General features: G+C 35.0%; 2 protein-coding genes across 3 annotated transcripts; one reads left to right on the top strand and one right to left on the bottom strand.

Moving 5' to 3' along the window:
* The first annotated feature begins 844 nt into the window (after window positions 1–844).
* On the top strand, window positions 845–3,330 carry LOC147559050 (uncharacterized). Its single transcript, XM_086660823.1, has 5 exons — window positions 845–1,062; window positions 2,104–2,218; window positions 2,333–2,422; window positions 2,565–2,663; window positions 2,903–3,330. Exons 1-5 carry the CDS (start codon window positions 995–997, stop codon window positions 3,011–3,013), a joined length of 483 nt encoding a protein of 160 aa, XP_086516949.1. The 5' UTR covers window positions 845–994; the 3' UTR covers window positions 3,014–3,330.
* A 334-nt stretch (window positions 3,331–3,664) lies between these two features.
* On the bottom strand, window positions 3,665–12,407 carry LOC147559049 (transcription factor EMB1444-like). Of its 2 annotated transcripts, XM_086660821.1 has the most exons (11): window positions 11,508–12,407; window positions 10,333–10,497; window positions 10,106–10,190; window positions 9,514–9,555; window positions 9,092–9,151; window positions 7,143–7,262; window positions 5,951–7,060; window positions 5,741–5,842; window positions 5,051–5,191; window positions 4,848–4,973; window positions 3,665–3,983 (listed from the first exon to the last, which is right to left on the bottom strand). In XM_086660821.1, the coding sequence occupies exons 1-11, from the start codon at window positions 11,615–11,617 to the stop codon at window positions 3,903–3,905; spliced, it is 2,142 nt and encodes a 713-aa protein (XP_086516947.1). In that variant the 5' UTR covers window positions 11,618–12,407; the 3' UTR covers window positions 3,665–3,902. The 2 variants fall into 2 exon arrangements, with proteins under 2 accessions (XP_086516947.1, XP_086516948.1); XM_086660822.1 differs by lacking the exon at window positions 5,741–5,842 and having other exon boundaries at window positions 11,508–12,358.
* Between the last annotated feature and the right edge of the window lie 7,103 nt (window positions 12,408–19,510).

Genomic DNA, 19,510 nt, shown 5'->3' with positions numbered 1-19,510 from the left:
ATATCCTGCCGAGGTGATAGATCTTTCAAGAGATGTTTCCTCCTTCAGGACTCTTGAAGTCCAAACTTGCTTAAACACTTAAGTTCTTTTACCGACTGGGATCTTTTAAGGAGATTCCGGGATTGAGTCGGTAAGCTGTTGGCGCGCTTCTGCCTCCCCAATTTAGGGTGTGACACATCGACCTAACTTACGCGGACCTCCCTCATTCTTTAAGAGATTCCAGAGCTGATCTATTCGTGCCTGGGGAGAAACAAGGCTGATACCTCTTAGCTGGTCCCAAACGACCTCCCAATTAGGGACGTAGGTGGCGGAACGTTGAGGGTTTAGCTGTTCTGTTATCTTAAGTCGGGTTGACCCGTTGGACATCAGGTCTGACCTTGACTCTTTAACGTTAGTCAACGTCTGAACAATTTATGCATCATCAACATCAATATTATGTAAGACTATAATGACTCTAGAGCCCTTATAAAAATAATGTTAAGAAAATAAGGATATTTTTGTACTTAACTAAATTTGGGTGTGAAAGCATCTGACGACAGTGTTATTGGTGCCTCCCTTATTCTAGAAAATAATTAAAAGTGTCCCCTCGAAAAAATGCACTAAATTCGGGGGATTCAGAGTGATTTGGTTACGGAATGTGCTCAAGTCCACTGATTTCAAATCCGGTGGGCTCATAACAATTTTGCGGTTGAATCCTACAACTACTACTGATATCAAATTCGGTGGGCTCATAACAATTTTGCGGTTGATTCTACTCATCTTGGACATCCCTATCCAAATACAGTCAAACTAGATTTACGAAGTCAAAGGAGGTGTGAAATAGCAAATAACACAATCAGGAGGCGCGTTTAAAATTCTCAACTTCTCTGATTGTGTAGCACCACTTCGGCCTCTCCTTCTGTGTCTCTCTCTCTAAATATATTTCTTGAGTTTGTAATTATTTCTGAGTTTGGTTAAGCGAGATATTCTCTCTCTCTCTCTCTCTGTAAAATCAATGGGGTTCATCTCGTTTTCAGGCAGAGTTCTATTCGCCTCCATTTTTATCCTCTCCGCATGGCAACAGTAAGTCCTTCCCCCTTTCTCTTCTTTATCTTTTTTTTCCTTTTCATCTTTAGATCAATGGGGTTTCTTAGATCTGGTGGTAGATTTGAGATTTGGAAATTTAGCTACAAAAAAATCGTTCCTTTTTAGTGTTTGATTTCTTTGGGTCTTTGGGGAGATGGGTTGATCTGGTTTCTAGCTTGGGGGTTATGAATATTATTAATATTAGATCTAGTTTTGGTGTTATCTGGTCTGGATTATAATATTAGTCACCCCTCTAATTCAATAAAACTAATGAAAAGATAAAGAGAATTGAATGCTACAATGTTGGTAAGGGAAGGGGGAATAATGAAAGTAAGGAGTTAGGTTTAGAAGATCAATGCTTAAATCTAATATTTAGACTTTACAGCTATTTGAAAGTTCCAACTTTTGCCACAGCTGAACAATGCAATCCTTGTTTAGGGAATTGAATTTGCGATTTTCGATAGTTTCCTATCTCGGAGTCCTGGTTTGGGTCAAAACAGATTGCTCGCGCACACACACACACACACTTATTAGCAAGGTAACTGTGGTCTTAGATCTTTGTGTGATCAGTTGGATACGTAACCATTTTACATGTCCCGTGAAAATCTACATTATATTAGCTCGGGGACAATGAGTGATGTTTGAGCCCAAGCAGGTCTGTTTGAGTAATATCTACGTCGAAAGTATATATCCTGATTGTATCTACTTTGAATTTATAGTGCTGTAAGTTTTCTGTTGAACAAATATCTGTTATGGCGTCGTACGTTATAGACATGCAGCAACAAATGTCAGATTACATTTTCGCCTCTCAATTCATATTCTTGATCTTTGAACAAACAAAAAATTTCATATTCTTGATGGTCAAATGTTTTGGACTTTGTTTTCTGTCATAAAGCAAGTTGCCTTTCTCTTACATTGCTTGGAATTACAATGCTTGCAAGAATACTGCTGATCATTAGATATGGTTGCAAACAAAAACTAGTTATGATGTTTGATCCTCCGATTAAAGTTTTGATGTCAATCTATTCGACTTTGTAGTTTCAATGAATTTGGAGTTGATGGTGGGCCAGCAGCTAAGGATCTCAAACCCAAGTATGAACTTCTTACAAATCACGTGACCTCTAATTTTGGGGTCCAAGTGCCTGATGTCGAAGTAAGTATTTGTCTCTTAACCTCAAACCGTTGCCCGTCTCTGCTTTTGGGTTGGGTTGATTTGAGCATTAGCCGATGGTTGTGTTATTGTTAACTACTTCTACTTTATATGCAGATTAAGCATTTGATTGCTGCTGCTATAGCTTTTAAGGGAATCGGAGGTGTACTTTTCATCTTTGGTAGCTCTCTTGGAGCTTATTTACTGGTTTGTACTCTTAACCTATATAACTTTTCTATCTATCATTAGATTCACTTCCTTTGAATTCTTAGTTTTCCTTCAACAATACCCTAGTGTCCCGAAGCTCCATATATGATGAAAATTTGAATCTGGTACATCTTTTGTGCAGCTTCTTCATCAGTTGGTAGCGTCTCCTCTCCTGCATGATCTCTGCAACAATGGCATACCAAAGCATGATTTTGTCGAATTTCTTCTCAAGTATTCACAGGTATGATTCATGACATACTCGTTCTTTGACTAACCACAAAGAAGTTTATTTCGACCTGTTGAATTCTGTGGCATCTGTGCTAGTACATGACCAAAATGCAACTTTCATAAAAAAAACCCGCTCCACCGACACTGTTACCCACGAATAACATGGCCGCTTCTTAACCGGCATAAGACTTGGGTCGACAAGAATAAGTTTCTATTTTGTTCTCATCGAATTACACTTCAAAATTCTTGCAGGGCTTGGCAATTTTTGGTGCATTGTTATTTTTCCTAGGGATGAAGAATTCTGTTGTACCAAAGAGACAAGCTCCCACCAAGAAAAAAGGTCCCAAGGCAAAAACTGGGTAGAGAAGAAATAGCAACAATCTCCACTGACAAAGATCAATTTACAAATTTAGGTTTCTTACTGGCTACTGACATTCATTCCCAATATTTTTATATCTGCCAGTACATTTTGTTAAATTTGTGTTCCTTCGGGCATTATTTATTGAACTTTTTTTATATTTTTTCGTTCTTTTACTTCGAGGGCCGGCGTTTTTGTTTAGTTTTCTATGTACTTTACAAACCTCCAAATTTAATCTGAGTGTTAGACTTTCTGATGTCTCAAATCCTAGAAAAAGAACATAATTCTTCTTTCTAGAAATGTTATAATATTTTGTTTCTAATGCATGCTAATTCTGATATTAGTCAAATAACATGGAATTTTTACTTGAGATAGGATAGATTTACTAGAAAAATAACCTTAAATTATCTGATGGACTGATAACGAAACTGGTTTAAGACTATTTTAGAACACACTTGTAACTTAGGCTTAAAATATCTGATTCAAATGGATCAAACTCAATGAGAATCAACCATTTAAGGTGAGTTAGACAACACAAATTAGACAATAATTAACATTTCAAAATCCAAAATACTACTTCACTCTTATTCGATAAGGGAACCATTCATGCTCAAAAAGGAACCATTCTAAAATGAAAAAAAACTACATAACCAAAATCACCAAGCAATTTGATTTTATTCAAGAGGACAGTTTGCAAAATCACCAAGAAATCTTGTAAAAGAAACACTCACAATCCTTTCAAATTTCAACACTACACAAACATACAAAAGAAACAAATACGAAGGCGAAATACCATCTTCACAAGTTAGGGAACACTTGAAGGAATCTCAAACACTTGAAGGAATCTCAAAACTGATCTAAACCGTTGATGCTCGGCTGATTGTATCTCAGCTCTTAGAATGTAGTCTTTGGCTGCAGTAACTGCATTAGTGACCATATGATATCCATTCGCTGCATATTTCTGTTGTTCTGTCCCTGTAAGATCCATGTCCAGTGAAACACAAACTCAATTACAAGATCCAGACGTTTATTATGTGATCTTACAATTTCCCTTGGCAGAAAAGTTGAACAAAATCATATCAGCTAGGTAATTTTAAAATTTAACCATCTATTCGAAATAAGATACTACACATCTAAAAGTGGAAGTAACATTTTGATAGATGACAATTACCATTGACATAGAGCTGGATTAGAGCTCAGGGGAAGGGGTAAATGGGTAATTATAAGTCCCAATACATGATCAGGATTATCATAATTTTTTATATCCAATTGGATTTAGCCATTCAAATATGCGTTTGAAGTCCAATAGATTTGAGGATTTAATCACAAAGACATGTTTCGTACGCTTGTCAATGATTCTCATTGTGATTAAGGCCTTCACCACTTGCTTTTTTGAATTATATCAAGATTTCCGCCAAACGGCTAGTTCTTTTATGAGGCACAAACAAGAGAATCTGTCCTGGAAGCCGAAGAACTGCTGAATCTCCGCGAAACCCTAGCAACAACCACTTTGTCCCTCATTTAGGCACCACCTAGTTCGAATTTTACATGGTCTTTCCTTGGCATGGACCTGCAGAAGCTTAAACAACCAAGGCTTCCCTAGACTAAACTACACTCACTTAAAAGGCCTAGCCGTCATGTAAGACAAGTTGGTACACTATGACCTAAGTCTACTTTGCAACGTGGGACCAAGTGAAATGCATGCGAGGCTCCTGGCTCAGATCAGAGTGATTCTATGATGCATATATGATTATGACAGTTTTTAGAACATTAAAATTCTTTCATCTTTCATCACACTGAAAATGAAAAATAAAAGGTAATCTCTTCTCAAGGTTATACCTCAACAATAAAGCATGCCCATGTCTTCTCCCCATGGACTTCAGTCATGCCTCTTAAGATCATTAGACCCAATCTTCTAACGGCCTCAGCTATCTCAAGAAAACCTCTGTAGTCCTCGCACAACATCTATATAGACATACATAAAACTTGTGCTCAGGTAAACATTATGCAGGTAAACCATCTCTAAATCAACATGTACAAACCTCTACAAGCATCTGCCCGTTCGTGCTGAGATTTTCTACTACTATAGGACAGCCTTGAGTCTCATTTCCAACCTCTAAAGCACAACTTGATCCATATTCCTGGTTCGAGGATCCTTCTACGCCAATTCTCTTACCACGTAACTGCAGGTTCGGAAATAATATTGTAAGTTTCATATGGTGGTCTTCTGAATAACAAGTTGAAACAAATATTCAGAAATTTTATGGTGCACATGTGGATGTAGTTAGTGTGCCACCATTATACTGTATCCGTAGCCCATATACGTGGCACAAATTTCTTTGCACAATGGTTCACTTCTGAGTTATGGGGCCTCTTTTTATTCGAATGGAGAAAGCAAATACCACGGACAAGCTAAGATGAAGGGAACCTAGTCCAAACATAAAAGCTTTATAAGTCACCTGTGCTACTCATCTTGGGTAGTAGCTCAGCTTAAAATAGTTAATAATGTTTATGGAGAGAAAAAGAAGGAAATGGAAGAGAAGAAAAAAAATGCCATTCAGGAATTGAATAAAAAGGCTATTCATGTGAGTTAAGAAATGCTTTCGAGCTTTAATTTGTCTTAGGACTACTATAATGCCTAAAGAAAATATGTCGCCTAGACTCCCTCCTTTAAAAACATCGAAAAGCCAGAAAAGTAAAATTTTATTTGTTGTTTGGCAGGAACTTCTTACGTTTGTAGCAGCACATATTTTGAGCTTGTCTTCATGCTTAGTTACACTCTGTAGAAAGAGCATGTGCTTAATTGTACGCTCGAGTAGAGAATCAATACTGCACTGAAAAATAGCTCTAAGAGTCCTCAGTATATTATGCAGAAATATGGCCCCAAATGGAAAAAACAAGAACGACATAATCATTATCACCTCAAATTATGATTGAATTACCTTTGAACTATTGGGTATAATCTCCCGCAGCTCCTTAACACGATCTTGTATCAGTTGTCTGTCCCTTGGCCTGGGCCTAGTACTTTCCCCAGGCTTACTCTTCTTTCTGTTAATTTTTGCTGGTTCTGACTGCATCTCGGATTGCTTGCTAGAGGTGCTTGGAGTCTTTGACGATGACTCATTTGGAGATCTCAGAGTAAATTTCTTCGCTGATCCCGTAATCAAGAGTGAGTCATCGTCCACATTTTCAGCAAACAAGATGGAGGGTCCTACAGCTGATCCATTGGGTCCACAACCATTATTTTTGCTATATTTAGGAAGAAACGTTGGGGTTTTTCCAGTGGTTAACATTGATTCTGCTGATTTACGAATGCCCCCTTCACTTACAGCTTTCCTAGAAAATGGGCGAGTATTAGCCACAACTGCTTCTAAAAGCTGCGATGATTCACACTCTGTTGTGAACTGGTGTTCATTATAAGTCCTTTCCGGAGGCTGACTTTGTAATGCAGTTTTTGTCTCTGCAGATTCTCTCAACGCACAGAGGTCTTGGTCTTTCTTGTATATCGGTCCAAGAGCTTCATATAATTCAGAACAAGAAGAAAATCTCAAAGAATCCATAGTGTCGATGCAACTCACCTCAGTCTGGCAATCTGATATCTGCTCAAAACTTCTTCCAAGCTGCAATTTAGATGGCTTGGGTAATAGTAGCTCCTCATTTTGAGGATAAGTTACTCCATCAAAGTCAACCCTACCCAGAATGGTAGAATAGAGGTCCATGGGTGAAGGATAATCTACTCTAGACTTCTCAACTGGAAGTGCAAAATAATTATCTAGGCATGTATCCTTTACTTCATCTCTATGGAAGTTGTATGCAGTAGGGTTTTCAGTCCTCTTTGAACTTACAAGCGTATCACTCCAGCATGTGTTTATATCTCCACTATTTTTCTTACAACCGACCTCAGCTGCAGTTTTCTGATCAACACCTGTACAGGGAGATGAGTAATTGTATATTCCAGAAGAAAAGTGAGATAAAATATCTTCATTTCTGTTTCTTTCTGAGCTGTGCAGAACATCAGTACGAGTCTCCTGACTAAAAGCTTTAGTTGATTCCTACAACCAGGCATGGACATAAATAAGCAGAAATGTTATATAACAGAGTGGGAAATAGTGTAGTAAAGGAGAAGGCACGTACCAAATATTGGGTTCTATGCATGGTAAAGTTCGTTGGATTTGTCATGAAATCCATAGAGGAATTTTGAAGCAAATAAAATACATTCTTGATGTGGATAACCAATTTCATGTCTTCAATGACCTGATTCACCAGACAAGGAAAAGAGTTGGAACATGAGAGTTGGGACCAGTTCTTCCCATACATATAAAACTGATTATGAAGCTAAAAGCAATCCAAGATCGTAGACTCATTAAGGTGAATACGTAACTAACGAATGTGAAGATAAGAAATCATGGAAGTAAGGCCTTTAAAGGCAAAAGAACATATAGTAGTATTTTTATGTGCACCCACATATAAATGCTTAAATGTATTTGGTGATCTCCGAATTCATATACATTCTGAAAATAGGTAGAAGCTCTCCAAGGATAAAGAGATAATGAGGGGATTAGAAAGTAAAAGCAAAGCTAATGTTATGGAATTTCCATTATCTTCCTCATGCGTTCTCCTCAGTCTAAGAGACTAAGAGGATTAATGTGTTAATACTTGGATGCTTTCCCTTTTAATTACTTTATTCTGGTTTTTGCTATCTAACATAATGCCTAGGTCTCCAAGACAGAAGGTAGATATAAACCAGAAGCTTGGTTAGTCAATCCTCTTTGTAGGTGGAAGGAAAACAAGGAATATTAGTATATCGTAATTTCATGTTCTCCAGTCTATATATCCCATTGGAGAAATAATTTTCTAAAACGCTGAAAGGATAAAGTATCAAATTTACATACGATTGTTACCAGACAAGTTTGCTCTCCAAGATGAAGAAGCATGCAATTTTAACGCGAACTTGAGATGGCAGTTTGGTGAATGTGTTTTCTAGAGATTGATACAGATCTAAAGTGAGAGAATTTTTGCAACCTACACTACTTTTCGTATCGAGTTTGCATCTCATAAATGATTTCGTGATGTTTATATAAGTCTTAGAAATATCTAGTAGTGTCTAATAAGCACACTAATTGATAGAGTAGGGTGTCTTAAATATCAAGCATCTGCACAACTTAGTATAAGGCGAACTTTGATAAATTTTCTACACCCCATTTATGCCTTGGTGAGTGGTATTCTATTCACATGGACACTTTCTAATTGGTTCACATGATTTCGAAAAAGCATGGTCTCGAAATCTATATGTTGGAGTTATGACTTGTGTACATAAAAATATATGTAAATATATAGTTAATGTAAGGTTACTATAGTCTGTATAGATTGTTTACATTTATCCATGGTATTTCCTTGTAAGAAACTTGTTAGAAAATAATGAAGAGAAGTGTTGTAGATCTAAAGTTGAGAAGGTAGTGAAGAAAAGTTGAACTACTTCGTTCATTATTTTCTAACAAGTTTCTTAGAAGGAAAATCCCTAGATAAATGCAAACCAATGTTTTAAAAAGTGATTTTTACACCTTTGTTGGTGTTTAAACATGTGTGTAGATATATATATATACACACACACACACACATACACAAGTCATAACTCCAACAATAGTAATTTTAAGAATATCCATAAATACTCCCATCATATTTTGTCAAATTCATGCGTATTAGAAACTGGTTCATCTATAGCACTTCCGATAAACACCAACAAAGCATAAATTGGAGGGAAAATTTGCAAAAAATTCCCCACGTACGTAAGGGTGCTGTACAACTGTTCACACCCAACTTTATCTGAGCTAACTAGAGGTTAATGTAGCACTTAATAAAAGCCAGAGAAGTATACAGGGATTGTGAATATTTAAGAATTTCCACAATATCAGAGGAACCATAGACATACTTCAGTTGGTTTCATAGGCAAAGATAGCATTAATTTTACTGTTGAACTCTTACTTGATAAAATAATCAGTTATATTAAAGAAACAGAATATGATCTTCTACTTAACAATTTGAGGAGTAGGTAAATGGTTATATTTAAGAATTCTCATACATACTTTATTTAAAGATCCAAGTTGTACAACTCCATGTGGAGAAACTGGTATTACAGCAACTGTCTGAAAAACAAAGAAGATTACATATTCATCAGAACTATGACTTCTGTGGTAGAAAAAAGGTTTAAGTTAGTCGGAATGTGTAACTTCAGTATAGTCTATAAACGAACCATCTCTCTAGTCATACACACACCACACAAATATGCAGAATCCAAAGATTTTTGTAAGATGGTCCATGTTTTTGGGCATCATACTGAATGCATCCTAAAATTGATCAAACTCATACTCGAACACACGATAGAGAAACCATGCCAAAAGATGAATGGCACTCCTACTGTATATGTTCCACATGTGATTACTTCTCTAGGTACAATACTATAAATTCATATCAATGATTTGAAAGAGAAAATTTGGAGCAATCATACCCTGATCCCAGCTGAAAATTGAGTTTGCCATCCATCACAGAACTAGAAGTTACCAAAGAAAAAACAAGAGAAAATGGGTCAGAGTATGAAAAAGAATGGAGACCACGCCATCTAGGAAGATGATCTTTTAGTGACAGCAAAAAGTAAGCTTATATGACTATCTTGTTTAGTTTTTATCTATGAATATGGGCACTCCTTCCCAATATTCTTTTTTTAGAAACTATTGTTTTCAATTTTCTTTGTTGTGTCGGATATGGGTAGTTGTACCCATACTCCATCCAATACATACTCGTAGATACTCGTAGTCAGTTGAATTGGCATAATGCGAGATTTTGTATACACATCTTGTTTGCACTTGTACAAAATCCCGTTAGGACCATAAAATTCAAATCTAGTTTCTTACTGCTTGTGTATAATAATGATTGTTGACCCAAAAGTAGAAAATTGTTATTACAAAATAGAGGACCTAATAACTAAAGAAGAAAACATATATTTGTACAACTGTGTCCTTCGAACAGGTGTTGGATGCTAATATTCGTATCCATGTCCATGTCATATAGGTCTAGAGTCTAGACCCAAGGAAATACCTCACCTCCGATGATGATCTGATATTTGATGTCGGTTTATCTGCAAAGATCCACTGATGTGTCCCACTAACTGCCACTTGTCCAACGATTCTGTTCAGCATAGAACTTGCAAGGATTAGCAAGAGAAAATATTTTACTTTTCTCCAAACTGGTTCAAGTTTAGCTAGAAAAAATATGCTGCCAAAAGATCAAAAGGCTATAATATAGACAGGATAAGATATATATTATATACCCTTCACCAAGAGCATATACAATATACGACATCTTCGCCACAGCTAACCCAAGTGGGTCCCGCAAACAATGGTCTTCATGCGAGTTCTTTGGTGTATCAAGATACTTATGTGAAGGATCAAGTGCTTCCTGGTTGTTGTAATAAGCATCATTCCAAGTCAACATCCTGAAATGAGCAATACTCATGAAAACAAAATCTCAGAATTCAAACTAAGAAAGCATATTTTGCTAATAAGTAGTATAAGCGAGTTAGTATTCAACTAGAACCTCTAAATCGCACACCACAAAAAATATGAACTTTCCCGAAATAGCCGTATTCATCAAGAAAACTACAGGCTAACATTATTTTATGCCAAATCTTAATGATTCAGAACTTGCTGAATATCTCCAGTTTAGACAATATTGCAACTTTGAAGAAATATTTTTCAATTTAGTACGTACAGTTGTGTCAGAGTAAACATTTCAAAGGTGGGATTTCGGGATCCAGGGATCCATTGGAATTCAGTTTGTTGAGCCTTGCAAAGCACAAAATCTCCCGAACATAGTTTCCTACAAGGTCTAAAATCCAACAAGTACCCTAGGCAGAGCCCGATCTCTCTATACGAAAATTTTGAATTCTAGTGTAGGATTGTTAGCACATACACTCAAGAGTAAAAAATCCACAGTTACTTCACAAGTTCAGTTGATATCTCATTCTACAAGCTCAAGCATTAGAGCAAATGGTTGTTCAACAAGGGATTCTAGGAAGATGTATAACAATCCAAGTTTCGTTTAATGTTTTCCAAACAAATCTGAGAGGAAAATCCTATAACCTTTTCTAATTAGAATTGACAGCTCTATGAATTCTCCACACTCGAGGATTCACAATCCTTTACCCGGACAACCGAAAACTTAAGAGCGTGAACTCTGCTTTGATCAGGTGGTAACATGTCTATCTTTTCACCACGGAGAGCGCGGATCAACTCTTGGTCAAGGAGGTTTTGTTCCTACGTAAAACTATTGTCATTCCATACTAAAAGTTGAGAGCCAATTTCATTTGCAATACGAATACAGCTAGCCTAATAGTCAAAATGCTACCAATTATATAATGGGTATAGATATGTAAAAGGAAAAGTAATGCAATTAGCACAAACCCTAAAACTAGAAAGTAGATATAAATGAGGTTAACAAACTTACGTTCGAGCTCTATGATTTAGCTTCCAGTAAACTGCATACTTCCACTCCGAATTGAAACAGAGACTTTTAAGTACTTGTTGTAATGGAGTTAGTCCCATTTCCCCACACATTGAAAAAACCAGTTAATCAAAACCTAAAAACCCCTCCTCCCCAAAGATATAATCAAATCCCAGTATCTAACTCCCTCTATAAGAACCTCTTCCTGCTTGTTTCCTTCGCAAACCAGCTCGCCTTTTTATTGGCGGTTCAGTAAAAGGAAGCAACAATTGGCCCATCTACCTCCCCCTCAAACCAAACCCCCAAAACCCTAATTCTATCAATTCAAAATCAACACTACCCAATCTTCAAACAACTCAAAAATCACACTGTATGACTAAATTATCATGATCAATCAACGAAATCTGAGTATAATTCAGTTTGTTCATACATCTGGAGCTCAGTATAGAAATGAACCTTCAAAAATTGAACTTTTAAGAGGAAGAGAGAATCAATGGAATTGATAAAATTCAGAATCACTCACAGTTAGTTAGAGAGAGAGAGAGAGAGAGAAGTTTTTGCCTTTACTCTTTCTCTCACTAAAACTCTCTGTTTGGAAAACTATTTTTTGGTTCTTCAGTTTTATATAGAAGAGAATGAACAACATTTTAACTACTGTTTTTCTTCCTTGTGAAATGACTGAAATACCCCTATGTATAAAGATGATGTCATATTTCGGCACCGGCACGGCCGCCACTACACCGCCACCACCACCGCCCACTACTAGGCTACAACCGCCACCACCTCTACATGATATCCCCAACTAGGATATGCTTTTTTGAAGGATTAAGAAATCCTAGAACTAAGTTAGGGTTATATTAGTGCTAACTAGTTGAGTACTTATTTTGAGATCCTTTGACTCATTTTGAAATTTTTTATAAGTATGGTTTTTAATGGCAAACAATATGATGTCTCTTTAGTCAAAATCTTCTCCTTATCTTACCATTTTCACAATGAATACCTTCTCTCATGATTTTGGTAATAAAAGTTGACACACCTCAATCTCAATGTTTAAATGTCTTTTGGTAAAATCTCTATGTCCCAATGTGTTAAGGGAATAATTTTAGGGTGTTTGTTCATAAGTGACAAGTCATAAGTATTTTTTAAGTGCAAAAGAATTCTATTATTGAACCAAGAAGATGTCCTAATTTTAATAAGACATTTCATGGGGATTTAAAAGAAGTACTATAATATACAAAATCGTTAAAAAAAATGTTGTAAGAAGACCATAATTTCGTGTGCTATCACGAAATTCTCTAGCACACGAAATTCTCTAGAAATTTCATGTTTGAATTTAGTAGTAGATCATTTTCTTTTGAGTGAAAATCAGTTTCTACCTTGTGATGTGTTTTTAAGTTAAAACCATTGCTCCTTTGATGATAATGGACTAGTGATGGTGGTGATATTTTGTTTATTTGTCTTTTCGGGCTTAAAGTTGTTTATTTTGCCTTTAGGTCCTCGCAGGAAATTTGTCTCTAAAACAAAAACATATGACATCGTCTTCGTGGATTGACTAAGGAAAGTCAAACACCAATATGACCGAAACCAACTATTTCGATATAACTTTGTCCTAACAAATATCTCTCCTAAGAAAGAAACAATCTAACAACTACCACTTGTGATTCGTTACGCCACTCGAATAAAATATTGGTACGAGCTAGACACTTATTTTTTATGTAAGGGTTTCATTTGTAAACACCTTACAATAAGGATTTTAGATTCTTCTTTTACAAGATTATGTTTTCGAAATTATGATTCTTTTTATACAGAATGATTTGAAATTATTATTCAATTTATATGATTTCTATCACACTGCATTATTTGATCAAATGCTATCATTTTTTTTTCTCAAATCATTTTCTCCATTCAAATCTTTTTTGTGGGCTTTCATCGACTGTACAGATAACGAGTTTGCCATGCCAAACTCATTAATCATGAATGAGAATAATACAAAGTAAACACATTTTACTCAATTATTCATCAATAAAGTAAATGAATCATCAATCTAAAAAAAGGTAAATATTTATCATTCAACTTTTGTCGATATTCACTTCCACAACAGAGATGGCAAATGTGAAAAACTAACTGGTAAGAGACATAGCTTATCTAGGATCGACAACTGTAATTATCGCAAACTAGCTTCATTCCACCATAAGAAGAAATTAATTAACATTTTCACTTCTCAACTAATCTTTCCTTAATATGGGACTAACTATTTACATTTCTACTACTATTGGTTTGAAATCGAATCATGTTGTGTAGACGTCGTAATTTTGCTGTGTCACATTTGGTTCATAAAGTTAAATTAATTTTTTTTTATCAACTATCACAACTTACATTAACCATTGCCATTCTTAATTAGTATAAGCGATCAACAATTTTTGGGGAGCACTAAGAACACATTCAAAGCCAAAGAGAATAGGGTGAAAAGGCGCACAAAGGAAGGGTAATAATAAAACCTATAATCCATGCTAAGCAAGAATTCAACAACCTACTTAAATTTAATTAATCAAAGTTTTATGAAATAAGTCAACATTAGAATCGATTAACCCCACTTTGTGAAGCATACGATAAACTACACTTTTTTACAAGTGAAGAAGATTTAAAGATATAAAGGAGAAAAAAAACACATCCAATATTGATATAAAGAAACAAAAAAAACAATCATGCCTTGTCTTCCTTTAGTTTTCAAAATATAAAATATTTTGAAAGGTTTCATCAATTACTTATGAGTGAATTCAATGCATGTGTAAGGATTATGTTAGAGCCTATACAAACTAAGAAGATTGAAAGGTTAATTTTTGAATAAAAGTTTGATATGTAGTATTCATTCATTAGATTCTTAGATCAAGATAATCTTTTTCTTATAACATACTCTTAGTTTTTGTTTTCGTGTTTGTGTTCCAAAAATGATTAAATGATGTCAACTTAAACTGTGATGTTCGAATACAGACACTAATAGTTCTACATCTTTTGGTAAGATAACTTAACGTGGGAGTATTCTAAATCTAATAATAAGAAAAATTCTAGCGTTTTGCTACTTACAAAGGCATCGATAAATATGTAAGCGAAGTGTTTGATTAAGTCGGACGTAAAAATCACTATATCTCATTTTACTATATTTAGAGTATGTTTCTCGACAAGCCATCCACAACAACGTTTGGCACGGTGTTTTAAAGGGTGGTGCCATGCCTAGGTCAAACCCCAAATGGTCGGCTACAACCAGCGGACACAAGCTCGGGCAGCATTGGCCCGTTCCAGACTGTCTAACAAATTTGTCGACACGGCATGTTGAGAAACTCTAACTATTTTTGGTACACCTACACTTTCTCTTTTGTATGTACTTCTCCTCCAACTAATATGAACTAGTAAAGATAAGAAAGCATTTTTTCCCTTGGGAAAAAGAAGGGGAGGAGTAGGAACAAAAATCACAAAGCTAGATTTTGTGGTTTTGCTTTGAAGTAGCATGTAATCAAAGAAGTTGAGCCATAGTCTCAAATATAATGAGTGATGAATCCATATGGAAATCTTTTCTCTCTATCCTCTGTTTCTTAAAAGTCAATTTTGATGGGCGTGAAAATGAGACAGAGACCTAATTAGATTTTGGTTTGTGGAAAAGTTGATTATCTTTTGAAAGATTTGCTACACTAATAAAAGCAACCATCAAAGTAAGTAGGGAATAATAATATCAATTATGAATATGGAATATAATTTGGGAGGCGCCTTTATATAGATTACAAAATTACAAATACGAAAAGTAAAAAAAGTAAGTCGATGTTCTTTTGAATATTATTTTTAATGCAGATGTTTTGATCTAAAAAACGTTTGAATTTCGGACCGAATATATTTTCCGAGGTGCTAAATGAACACTTCCTACAATAATTTCCAGTGGCTTTTGGGGAATGCCTTTAGCAATAATGGAGGAGCCTCCATAAGTTCCTTTATGACCTTAATGTTGGTTTTGAACTTCACCTTAAGTAAAGCCCAAATCTGTAGCATAGTGGGCCTCACACTTTGATATTGGACTTGAATAAAATTATGGGCAATTTTAGGCGTTCCCCCGAGGCAAATTTTAGGGGGGAGTATGAAGAAAATGAGCCCCAACAAGAAAGAAGAATAAAAATTTAGAATCAAGACAGACTAACAAAAAGAAAAGGACTAAAATCAACTAAAAAGCCTTGATTATGGAAAATCACAAGCCTTCTCCCACTCTCTTGGGATCTTTGAGGCGTTGGGACGTCGTGGAAATCCACAACAACCATTCAAATTCTTTTGGATCTTTTACGAAATTCTCCAAAATGATGAGAAACCAAAAATTTTTAGGGGTTTTTGCCAAAATTTGTCCTTGCAAATTTGGGTCATATAGATGCAGGTTAGTTTCCACAATTTTTTTGCAAAATTGTCCTGTTTCTCATTTTGTTGTGGCAATTTTCCTAAGCATAAATCAATGGTGCCCTTGTTATTTTTTGTATGGACTCTAAAAATCATTGCAAAGTTTCACTACATTACGAGGAGAGAATATGAAGATACAACTAGACTAATGATTGAATAAACATTATAACGATCTGATTTAACATATCTTGAGCCCTTAACAGTCATACAACAACCCTTAATGGCTCATCTATTCTATTTTCACTTTATTTTAAACTCGAATTAATTACATTAGATCAGTTTTAGAGATAATTGATTGGGAAATGTAATATTGACATAGGATTTTTTACTTAATCTTTGACATGCTGACTCATCCGTGTAAAAGAATGGTCCATATCGTAATCAAATTTTGAAAAAACTTTGTCTTTTAGTGAAAGTGAATCAGCATCTTGGTTGGAGTGGTAAGAGATATAACCTTCCACTTCGGAGGTCAAGGGTTCGAGGCACGCTGACCATTCAAAAAAAAAAGAAGAATCGGCATATCAAAGATTAAGTAAACTTCGGTGTAATTGTAGCACCTCCCTAATTGATTTTATATTATTTTTCCTCAAGAACGATCTCTTACATTTGGAAATTTCTGATATCGAGATCTGCCTTGTGTTCGTTCCAATATTTACTTTGGAAGCTCCATAAATATATCCCTTCAAAACGAACTCCATTTACAACGCTCGTCTCCGGGTGATGGTAATTCTTTAATTTGTTCTTTGGTATCTTAAAATCACCTTCTTACCACCACCAAGTTAAACTTAAGAATTTAGTCAATAATGATTTCATGAAAATTTAATATTGTCAATAATGATTTCGTGAAAATCTAATAGTAGAGACAAAGAGCTTATATTAAATCAATATTTTGTCAATTCTAAAGTGAGAAATGTTAACTATCCATGTTTATCCAAATAGGGGTATAGACACGGCAGGAAGGGCCAGAAATGGGTTTGTAGTACGATGTCCAAATCAGTAGGTCAAAAATGCCCTAAAACAGTCAACAATCAGCATCCATGGATGCTTCAAATTTCTATTAAACACATGTTTGTAACTTGATCCAAAGAATGGGGGATCTCTTCTTTCTAGCTAATTTTAGTACATAGATAGTATCCAAATTTACTATACATTATCCCTTAATTTCTCCCCTCACACTAAATATGCATGAAACCTAATTTTAACTCTTTTATTTACTTTAGAGAAGAAATCTAGAAGGGACTCTGAGTCGCCCTACTAGTAATTTAATAAATCTTCATAAAGATTAGGCGAGATACCGACTAAAATAATAGTTAAATCTCCTTTTTAGCATTATTGGACGAAAAGTAAGGCCTAATTGATAGGAATACTGATCGTTTTATAGAAAATGATTAAGATTTAGGTATCTAATTTGTGATAAGTTATAGTTTCTAGTAAGTCCTGTGGTCCTTCGATTATCCACAATCTTTTTAAATTTAGTATAGAAGAAGAGGGTTGAACTTTCTGAATTACAAATTCACCTATAATGAATTACGTAATATGCTAGATGGTTTTTTTTTTTTTTTTTGGGGGAAAAGTAAATCTCATAAATGAATCATAAGTTTACAACAAGTATAAAACCTATGCTAGATGGTTATAGGATAGTATTTGTTAGAATATATGAGTGATAGAATATTTAGTACCACATTGCCCAATAGATAAAACTTCTCTCCTATGTAACTCCTTATAAAGACTTATGTAATAGCTTAGGAAATCAATACAAATCAATACATTTCTCTATTTCTCACATGGTATAAGAGCTTCTAGGTTTCTTTCTTGAGTTAGTCAATAGAGTCTTCCGCTTGCCGGCGGCGGTAGTCCCATTAATGGCTACCGTCCGCCGGGCTTTTATCGGTTTTTAGTTCAAGTTTAGTGTTTTTTTTTCCTTTCCAATAAGAGTAGTTCTTTTCTATTGTTGAGATCTAATCATTCTTCAATACTTTTCTCAATAGTATTTGAAGATGATGAAGATTAACAAGAAGATGAAAGATCCAAACAAGAGTGATTTGTTGAAGAAATCACATGATATACTTTTCAATGATCTCAAGCATTTCAAATGTAAAGTCCTCCACAACATCAAATCTATGTGTATCCATGGTCCATGAAGTTATATTTTGAGAGAAATTGAAAAGCTATTAGAGAGGGGGAAAAGAATTCATGGATCTCTTGTTAGAATAGTTATATACCCCATGTTTATCTTGAAACTATACTTATAGTTGTCCAAAATCTTGATTTCCAATATGATGCACATGAAGTGTTTGATAAAATGTATCAAAGAAATCATGCTTATTCTCAAAGATGGTTTTCTTTTTTATATTTTGAAAACATGTTTGTGGGTTCTTTTTGGCAAAAGAGTTCATTCTCTTAGTTGATTTGCTCATACTTCTTGAATACAAGTTGAGAACTCTCAAGCTATTGTTCCTTAGCTTTCATAAGATCAAATGAAGAGGTGCTAAAAGAAGATTATAGAGAAGAATTGAAGTGGGCAAGCTCAAGAATGGTGATTGCTAGTGTTTGAAAGAGGATAAAATCACAAGATTAAAGGATTGTTTTTATATGGTGTAATATCCATGTGTGGAGCTATTACAACCACCATGGACCACTTTCTCTTTAAATAAGAGATAATACCTGGCAATGGTGCCTTTAGCTACCTCACATGACTCCTCCATGTTCAAATCAAGTCCAACATCTACAATTTATTTAGCAAACTCATGAATTCTTCACTAGCAAAAGTCATTAGTTTGAGGGGGAATGTTAGAATATATGAGTGATAGAATATTTAGTACCACATTGCCCAATAGATAAAACTTCTCTCCTATGTAACTCCTTATAAAGACTTATGTAATAGCTTAGGAAATCAATACAAATCAATACATTTCTCTATTTCTCACATGAAGTATTATCACATTGTTTAATAAGCATTTGGTACAACCCACATCAGCAACTCCTTTAGCATATATAATCATGACTTTATTACAAACAAACGAACACGAGAGTTACAATACTACAGACTACGACTCGCTGTAGTAATGAGTTAGTACATTCTAGAAGGCCCCAAGGGAAGATTCACATTTCGAAAGTTTAATTTGTTCGATTAGTTCAGCCAGTTTCGACTGCATATAAGACTGACATGGAGATTATCTTCTCATTCTCCAAAAGAGAATTGAAATAGATCAATTACAAAGTTAAACCTTATATGTACTTATCACCAATTAATATATCAATTAAATGTCATTTTCACAAATAAAGCTTATAATACTAGTGTAGTAGTATTGGTTATAGTAAAGTAAATTTGACATTCGATGTCTGGAGCTTTCTTTGTCGAGGTATATAGATTCATGAACCACTCTCTCTCAAAATGAGTGATGCTTTCCATCCTCTCTCTCTCTCGGTATATTATATATATATATATATATATATATATATATATATATATTTATATACTAAAATGTATGTGTATATTTTGTGTGACAACGTGTCTGTCGAAGTCCAGCCCACTTTAGTGGTGTGTATATTAGAGTCATGCATATACCGTTTCC

The sequence above is a fragment of the Eschscholzia californica genome, unplaced genomic scaffold (genome assembly GCF_041429995.1).
Source record: "Eschscholzia californica isolate CP2 unplaced genomic scaffold, dmEscCali1.0.p SCAF_2, whole genome shotgun sequence".
Lineage (NCBI taxonomy): Eukaryota > Viridiplantae > Streptophyta > Magnoliopsida > Ranunculales > Papaveraceae > Eschscholzia > Eschscholzia californica.
This window is presented reverse-complemented; position numbering and strand designations above follow the sequence as displayed.